Here is a 9,005-nt window from a genome sequence, read left to right on the forward strand (position 1 = left end):
AGCTAGTTGGACTCCCTCCCCCACTCCCTTCTTACCGTCTTCGTTATACCAGTAACAGCCCCTCCCCTCGCCTTGGGACGAAAAGTACTGGAGGATATTCCGGTAGGCGGACACCTCCCCCTTTTCCACGGTGCCGATTGGCCAGTACTACCTCTGTCGTCGATGGCCTACGCGAAGGCATTCGCGGGTTGCCATTGGCCCCGCGCTCGGGATAGAGCCGTGCGCAGATCGGCAGGGCGGGTGTGTGGGGTCGTGTGCAAACCGCGTGTGGCGCAGCCAGCAGGGACTCAACGGTAGCGGGTGGCTGGTCGTCTCTCGCGCGTGGATTAAGACGGGAGGGGGGAAATCCTTTATAGCCCAGCCGGCCATTCCGGATCGAGCCGTCGACGGGAACGAAAGTCCGCGAAAGGTAACCGAAGTGACGGAATGGTTTGCGAGTGAGTTCGTCGGTTAGTGGGGCCTCTGTGGGCGGAGTGAGTTGAGGGAAGGAGGGCGCTGGCTCGTTCCGGCCTACTGCGCGGGGAAAAAAAAGCGCCCAGCTTTAACCCGCGTTTCTTTCCAAGTAAGCGCGGGATATCGACGACCCATTGTGGCTCGGCGGTAGGTAATCGCTCCTCGTGTGGCGGGACATCCTGGAGTTGCGGGAAAAGGGAACAGGCAAGTCCCGCTCGCGGCAAGGCTCTCCTATCTACTGGGATCCCCCCGCCCGGCCCGGGCCTGTATGCGCGTCAAGGGCGACGGGATGTGAAGTTTTACGGGCCGCGTGCGCGTTGGGAGGAGAGGCCTCCTCCTGCGGCGGTATAATAGTGCGTGTGACTTGAAAAGAAAGCGAGGTGGGAAAACATGGTAGGCTGAGGCCTGCATCCAAAGCTTGATTTTCGGACTCGCTTGTCGGGGGGAAGCTGGCGCTCTGGTGGCGCCACGGCCACCACGTGACCTGCGGCCTCCACGTGTTTGCCTGCCTAATTTTTCAGCAGCGTTTTCCCAGGGCATTATGGTTCGGGGTTGGCGTGTGTAGTAGCCCATTTAGCTCACCTCGTCCTTTTCTGGAGCCGATAGATATTGGTATGTTACTGAGAGAGAAAGAAATACGGGTCTCTCGATCCTAAACGTCTTTGTCTCCAATCCAGCCCCATTTGGTTCGTATCTCTCTGCTGCGCCTTTTTAAGGTCCAGGCCGCAGGCAGATTTTGGGAGATTTTTGCATGATTTGGGTGGTACGTTCTCTATTCTAAAATTAAGTGTAGGATCGGTCAGAGATAAGAATTTTGTCGTAGCATTCTATATAACCTGGATTGGTTAGGGCTTTCAAATAGAATGCAGAAAAATTTAGATGAGTCAAGATTAATCGGTTTCAAAAATATTATCAGATAATAAAGTCTGAAATAGAAGTGATAGTGGAATATTAATTAATGTAGGAACCTAGATAGCCACAACTGGGCAGTGGTAGTAAGAATATCATGTCCAATTAAATACTGGATAAAGTATTTAATGTTGGCCTAAAAACAGCTGGTGTTTATCTGTTTAGCAGTGACTGCAGATCCTTTGATAACAAGATGATGGCATACTTGTGTATGCTAGCTATAATAGCTTTATGCTAGAAAATGTCACAGAATTAAACATTTGAGAATTCAATGAATTTGCAAATATGGGATTTTTTAATAAAGCAAATAATAGAAGTAACATAAATTGCATTCTCTCCCACCCTCATACATTACAATAGTCCTTAAGACGTTTAAAATGGATCAACTAAAACGTCTATACATATGAAGCTAACTTTCCCTATACATATGAAACTAACATATGTTACTGCTTCACTTTGAAAGAGGCAAAATATGTTATTGATGGATAATTTGTTGCTTCTTTAATTATGATTTAATTATAAAGTGACCAGCTCTGATGTATGCTTAATGTGCAGTTAGTGCAGTTATTTGAATAAATCCTCAATACTAAAAGTTGCCCTACAGGCTTAGCAAGTTAAACTGTACAAAAATTGAATTATTTTTAGTAGCAATTATAATGCTTCATTGGTTTCCCTAGTAAACTTGTGACAAGTTGTTTTTCTTGCTGCAAAACAAGCAAAGTCCTTTATAAGGGAGACTGACAGGGCCATAACTACACCTGCTCAGTACAGTGTTGATGTAAAAGTGGTATAAAACAATTGCTGTGCCTTTGCACTGAAAGCAAACAAGTTCTGTGTATATTTTGAAAGAATGACTGTTGAGTGTTAAAATTACCTGGGAAACCTTTGAAGAACCTGCCTGATTTGTCAGATTTGTGCAGTTTCACCTGGGCTGGCATTTTTAATAGCCATTACTGTGAAAATTGTTGGAAACAATCATCTTGAAAAACAACATACCTTTTGTAAGGAAGATCACTGATGCATCAAAAGAATGATTAGGACATTGTTATAGATATACATGGGTATATCTGTAGATCCTCTGAATTGTGAGGACATAGGTTTCAGATGCAGAGAGGAAGGATTGCTGGTTTGCTACTGTGAAAAATGTGTAAATATTCTTGGTTGGCTGTGTATAGTAGCAGTAAAAAAATCCCAAAAGTTAATATAAGTACTATCAGTAGTCAAAGTAAATGTCTACAAAATATATATTTCTGATTTCTCTCAAATCAGCTCATTGGTAAGGTAATAAAATATGGTTTGGAAATTGAGACAAAGATATTATTTGGAGAAATTACATGTGTAGAAATAGGGAGAAAAACAAAAGGGTTTATTAATATATTGTCAAGGGTTTACAATATGGGAATGTTATTTGTTTTCTAAACAGCAGAGATTTTTATTTATCATCTAAATTATCTTAATTTCATACTTAGAATTCATACCAAAACACAAGGAAAACTTTTATTTAATAGTTATTGATGTATATGTGTATGTATTTTCTTAGCTGGTCTTGTTTCAGATCCAGTGAGCATCTATACTGGAAAATAATTATAATTACTGGTATAACAATGAGCCTGAAGGAAGAAATTAGATTAAATGAAAGTAAGGAAAAATTAGGAACCAAAAAATAAATGAGAATGAAGCAGCAAATAAAAAGAACAGGATGAGTTGAACATTGGCAGTAGTAGTAACCAAAGAAGAGATGCAGAAGAGATCATTGATTGTGCTTTATTTTAGATAGCTGTCAAATGGATTGCAAACATTTTTTTATCCATTATTTCTGTTGACTGTAAAAAAGAGCTTTATCTTACCTTCATTCTAAAAAATCGCTCTCTAAAAGTGGGACTTGGGTAGGGATTACTTTAAGCATTCTTAAAGTAAAATAACAATAGTAAATCAAGGTCTTTGAACAGTATGAAAGTGTGAAGATATGTGTACCTATTCATATGGAGGCCCTGCAGTTTGGTATTTTGAGTAATTGACTGTAGAAGATACATAGCTAGTTTCATCAACCATTTGTGGGGCTTAGAGAGGCAAACCAGTTAAACGAGAACATTCTTTTAAATCTGAATACATTTCAGGTTTGTGATGGTAGAAATAGACAAAACACCCATTTTGTATTCATTTGTTAACATTTGTTGCTATGGCTATTATAGATTTAGTAATTTAGAAATTATGAAAGTAGGAACTGGAATATTTTTGGATCAGTTATACTTGTAAACCATCTTGCTCTTTAGATTATATTTTAAAAAATATGATTTTGGTAGTCATCTTTCAAGATTAAAAAGATGCTTAGGTGGCAATACCAGATTTTTTTAGTGTGGTTTTTCCCAGTCTGTCTCAAGTCACTGCAAAGCTTAGACTGCAACGAGTCATATTCAAGGGAAGAATTTAGAGTCCAGCATTCTTTATATTTATTTTTAAGTGGGCCTCCACCTGTTTTATCTATCCATGTCCTTGCTGTCTGATTTACTTTAAATCATAGTAGTACAGCACCGTGTTAAACTGACACCTCTGAAATATAGAATCAATGTTAGTCAATGCAATTTGAGACAAGACTTTTAAAAACTATGAAATAAGTATGTAAGTATTTAAGCTTTTTATTTAATGGTGGGCATATGTCTTCTGACACAATTTTTTGAAAACGGAAATGGTTCTTCCCTAGAAAATCTTAGTAAAAATATGAAGTGAGTTATATTCTTCCAAATACTGCTTTTTTCAGTAGTTATTCTGTATGCTTTTTTCTACTCCGGGGAACAATTAAATATTCACAGAGATGATTATTTGATCTGAACATCAACAGTAAGATTGTATATGTCACAATTTTATACTGGACTGTATTAAGCAAAAATACAAATTTTGTTGCAGTAGAAGCGGAAGGGTGTGTGTGTGTGTGTGTGTGTGTGTGACAGATATGACAGGCCAGATGGAATGAAGCAAGAGCTCTCATTTACTACCAGCAAAGGCGTGAATAAAGAACCAGGTCTTCCTGGCCCCTCTAAAAATAGCAGATTGGGGATCATCCAGATCTTGGGAAATACATGTTTTGGAATTGCATGTGTCAGTATATCTTATATGTGCTTGTATGTGTATTCTATACAATTCATTTCCCGTTTGAAAGTTGCATTGTGGATTAAAAGCCCATTAAAACTATGGATGTGTAGAATATTTAACTGTAATTTGAGATAACAAATGGTTAATAGGAAAATACTAGGGAGGGGGGAATTGAAACTTTACAGCTCAGTTTTAAAATAGTTTTAAATGATAATTGAATAACAATTGCAGTTGTTGCAATCCCTTATTTTTAATCTGCAGATTTTAACTAAGCATTGTTTGACATTTTACATATTGATGACACTTGACGTTTTACATATTGTCATAAATGTGTAGTGTTAATTATTCTCATAATCTATGTGGCAAAAATAAGCATTTTTACACAAATAAACTGTTCTTATCAATGTTTTTCTCTTGCTTAGAGAAGCTAATTGGAGCAATGAGCAGTAACGAGTGCTTCAAGTGTGGGCGTACTGGCCATTGGGCTCGAGAATGCCCTACCGGAATTGGTCGTGGCCGTGGAATGCGAAGCCGTGGTAGAGGTATCTTTCCTAACAATATTTTTTTCATGAGTTTGAATTCATAAATCTACCTTAATTGTTCTCTTCCTTTTTGCTGTATGCAAGATTGAGTAGCAGTAAAGTAGAATTGTAGCCTTATTATAGGGATTTGAATTGATTGAACTGCTAATATTGTCTTTCTCAACAGGCTTCCAATTTATGTCATCATCACTTCCAGACATCTGTTACCGCTGTGGTGAGTCTGGCCATCTTGCCAAGGACTGTGATCTTCAGGAGGATGGTAAGTATTAATAAACAATGGAGAATAAATGCATTGTAACAGTTAAACTTGGTTAAGTACATGTCCCACAGCGCTATCAAGGTTTTATAGTCTTGTTTATATTCTTTTTCTTATTGTGGAAGCCTGCTATAACTGCGGTAGAGGTGGCCATATTGCTAAGGACTGCAAGGAACCCAAGAGAGAGCGAGAGCAGTGCTGCTACAACTGTGGCAAGCCTGGCCACTTGGCTCGTGACTGTGATCATGCAGATGAGCAAAAGTGCTATTCTTGTGGGGAATTTGGACACATCCAGAAGGACTGCACCAAAGTCAAATGCTATAGGTAAAAATTGGTCTTGATACTAAGATGGGCATTAATCCTATACTAATATTTCAGCTCGAAAGGACTGATTAACACACTAATATGCAAGAGCTTTTTCAGTTGCTTGTTTCTGCAAGCATCCCATGAATTTAATTTGGATACTTTATTGTAATCTCTACCCAGAACTTTATGAATACTAAAATTGCTATGTTGTACTTTAATGTTCAGTATGTGTTAATACTGCAGATGTATGGGACATTTTGTCTCTTGACAGGATTTAAACTACTTTTGTCAGAAATGCTGCAAGTGGTTCCTGTACATGTATATTTCATGAGGCTAATGTTGGTTTTGTCTCATTTCAGGTGTGGTGAAACTGGCCATGTAGCCATCAACTGCAGCAAGACTAGTGAAGTCAACTGCTATCGTTGTGGGGAGTCGGGACACCTTGCACGGGAATGCACAATTGAGGCTACAGCTTAACTGTTTTCCTTTGTCGCCCCTCCTTTTTCTGATTGATGGTTGTATTATTTTTCTCTGAATCCTCTTCACTGGCCAAAGGTTGGCAGATAGAGGCTACTCCCAGGCCAGTGAGCTTTACTTGCCGTGTTAAAGGAAGAAAGGGGTGGAAAAATCAACTTTCTGCATTTAACTACAAAAAATGTTTATGTTTAGTTTGGTAGAGGTGTTATGTATAATGCTTTGTTAAAGAACCCCCTTTCTGTGCCACTGGTGAATAGGGATGGATGAGTGGAAAGAGTTAAGTCAGACCAGCAAAGCCTCCCTGGGTTCCATGGAAGTGATCGCATGCAGGAGGAAATATGCTGGAAGTGTCTGAACTTCCACAGTAATTAATTCTATTACAATAATGGCCTTGGATTGTCTGACCTCAGTAACAGTTATAACACCCAAGTATTTATATCAGGCCTTACCAAAAGCATATAGCGAAGTGGGATAAACAAAACAATGCACATGCCTGTTAATGGCCACAAGAGTGAGGGAGAAATTGAAGTAACTGTAATACAATAAATGAATGTCTAATGCGAGGTAACAAGGGAATGGGAAACATTAAATATTTCAAACTAAATCAAACCCAGAACATCAGTGCTTGAGTATACACAATTTGGAGCTATTCAGGACTTGAAAAGAACTGCATTTTCACAGAAATCAAGATGTTATTTTTGTATACTATATCACTTAGACAATTGTTGAGTTTCATTTGCTTGTAATCAGTTTTTAAAGTCAGATGGTAAAAGCAATTGAAGTCCTAGAATATAGAAATGTAATTTTAAACTATCAATAAAGCTGGAGGAGGAAGGGGAGTTTGACTGAAGTTTTTTTTGGTTTGGAGTTTATTTTTCAGGTACATGATAATATTACATAGATAAATGTAGAAAATGCTGAACAATTGACTATTGTACTACTAATGTATAAACAAAGTTAATTCCTGTATCATTTAAACTGTAGAATTTGTTAAATATATCACTTCAGAAGCAGTATTTGCATTTTTTTCTCAGGTGACAAATGTGATATAATTAGGGTGCTTATTTACTCCTGTAAGTAAAGTAAACTACAGCTCACAATATTTAGACAAAAAAGTGCATTTGGGAGGATTAAAGCTTGCAGTTTTAACACTGGTGGAGTGGTGGAAGGAATACTGATATCATAGAAAAGATAACACTGTTGAGGAGGACATAGAAAGTATCTTTATATTCTTCCCTGCTTTTCAGTACCTGACTCACTTAAATCAAACAAGCTATCAGTCACAAAAAATAACACTGCATAACACTGAAAGTATAGGTGCAGCATATAATTTGTATAATTTATTGTTTTACATAGGTGACAAATCAATCTTTTAGAACTGACTAAACTAGCTGTACTGTTTCTTAATATCAGAACTTAATTTGTGACATTAATAGACATAAAATTTTTGATATTTGACAAACACATTGAGTTGAGTTAACCCTGTCTTTGTTGGGAAGAGAGTCTGCAGAGCCTTAAGATAAACAGTTCTAAAGGTTGAAGTTCACTCAGATGATTTTATGTTCTATAAAACTTTGGTTGCCATCATCTGTTTCCCCAGGATGCAGATGTGAAAGGGCATCGCCTGATCAAGAGACCTCAACCTCAGAAAAATGGTTATTGAGGATGATATAGATCAGTGATGGCGAACCTATGGCATGTGTGCCACAGGTGGCACACAGAGCCATTTGTCAGGGCACGTGAGGCACTGCCCTGTCAGCTGGCCAGCGCACATGTGCGTGCTGGCCAGCTGAGTTCACCCTTTTTTAAAGCCATTTTTCGCCCTCCCCAGGCTCCAGAGGCTCTATAGGAGCCTGGGGAGGACGAAAAGAGCCTCTCCCGCCCCCTCTGGAAGCTTCATGAGCTTCCCTGAAGCCCCCGGAGAGCAAAAAAATGGCCCCACGGGCAAACCGAAACTTTGGGAACGGACTTCATGTTTGCTCGGAGGGTTGTTTTGACTGCCCCGGAGGCTTCAGGGGAGCCTCTTGAAGGTCCGTGAAGCCTTTGGAGCACTTAAGACGACCCTCCGAGCTCCGGTTTGCTCGGAGGGTCATTTTGACTGCTTCGGAGGTTTCAGGGAAGCCTCTGGAGGGCTTCCAGGGGTGCGGGGGAGGCTGTTTTCACCCACCCCATGCTCCTATAAAGCCTCTGGAGCCTGAGGAGGGCGATTAAAGCATGCAAAAACGGGGTTGTGCCTGTAGTGCATGCATGCGCACTGGGGGGGGTGTCACACATTGCATTATGGGTGTGGCACGCCTGCACATGGCCCCCCTGCGCTACCCCCACTTATGGCACGCGAGCCAAAAAAGGTTCGCCATCGCTGATATAGATGAAGGCTATAAAGTCATTGCCAAAGAATTTGGCCTCCATCAATTCAGTCACACAAACATTAAGAAAGTGCAACACTATCACATTCTTTAAAAATGGTATGTCCAACAAAAGGTACCCCAATAAGATACTGTGGAAATTCACAACCTCAATAAGAGCAAATGATTTGCATGTTATTCATATGGCCTCATGTCAGTGGTAATAAGTTCCCATCAGCATATTTTCCAGGAGAATGTTAGGGAAGTCAATGATCTGAAGTTTAAATGACTTGGTGATTGCAATAGAGAGATCCAAACAGCTACATCTTATGGTTGAAGCATTTTTGGAATGACCAAGTCGCCCTGACCTTTATCCAATTTATGGTATGATCTGAAACAAGAAGTTGATGTGAAGCAGCCCAGTACTGTAAAGTGAGAAAACCTACTAAATCCAAAATCTTACGTATGTTTTCTAGCAAATACATGATATAGTACTCTTACCTTGATTAATAGTGCTTAAATTCAGATTACATACCATATAGCACAGTGCCGCGTGGTTAGATACTTGGAAGGATTTCCAATACATCTCACCGCTATATAGTGGGGTCACCCAGAGTATGACAAATG

The 9,005-nt window shown here is 39.7% G+C and overlaps 1 protein-coding gene across 3 annotated transcripts; it reads left to right on the plus strand.

The window, feature by feature from the left end:
- Window positions 1-219: 219 nt before the first annotated feature.
- CNBP (CCHC-type zinc finger nucleic acid binding protein) lies at window positions 220-7,046 on the plus strand. Of its 3 annotated transcripts, none has more exons than XM_081950814.1 (5): window positions 220-409; window positions 4,875-4,994; window positions 5,161-5,252; window positions 5,372-5,574; window positions 5,916-7,046. In XM_081950814.1, exons 2-5 carry the CDS (start codon window positions 4,892-4,894, stop codon window positions 6,031-6,033), a joined length of 516 nt encoding a protein of 171 aa, XP_081806940.1. In that variant the 5' UTR covers window positions 220-409; window positions 4,875-4,891; the 3' UTR covers window positions 6,034-7,046. The 3 variants fall into 3 exon arrangements, with proteins under 3 accessions (XP_081806940.1, XP_081806942.1, XP_081806941.1); XM_081950816.1 differs by having other exon boundaries at window positions 221-409; window positions 5,161-5,253; window positions 5,376-5,574; XM_081950815.1 differs by lacking the exon at window positions 220-409 and adding an exon at window positions 576-600.
- The last annotated feature ends 1,959 nt before the right edge of the window (window positions 7,047-9,005 follow it).

This window comes from Natrix helvetica (genome assembly GCF_964273705.1).
Source record: "Natrix helvetica genome assembly, chromosome: 1".
Classification (NCBI taxonomy): domain Eukaryota; kingdom Metazoa; phylum Chordata; class Lepidosauria; order Squamata; family Natricidae; genus Natrix; species Natrix helvetica.

Coding starts and splice junctions, on each gene's coding strand:
- CNBP (XM_081950814.1), top strand. CDS start 4,892: ATGAGCAGTAACGAGTGCTTCAAGTGTGGGCGTACTGGCCATTGGGCT. Junction 5,253..5,371: donor ACTGTGATCTTCAGGAGGAT/GGTAAGTATTAA, acceptor TTTCTTATTGTG/GAAGCCTGCTATAACTGCGG. Junction 5,575..5,915: donor ACCAAAGTCAAATGCTATAG/GTAAAAATTGGT, acceptor GTCTCATTTCAG/GTGTGGTGAAACTGGCCATG.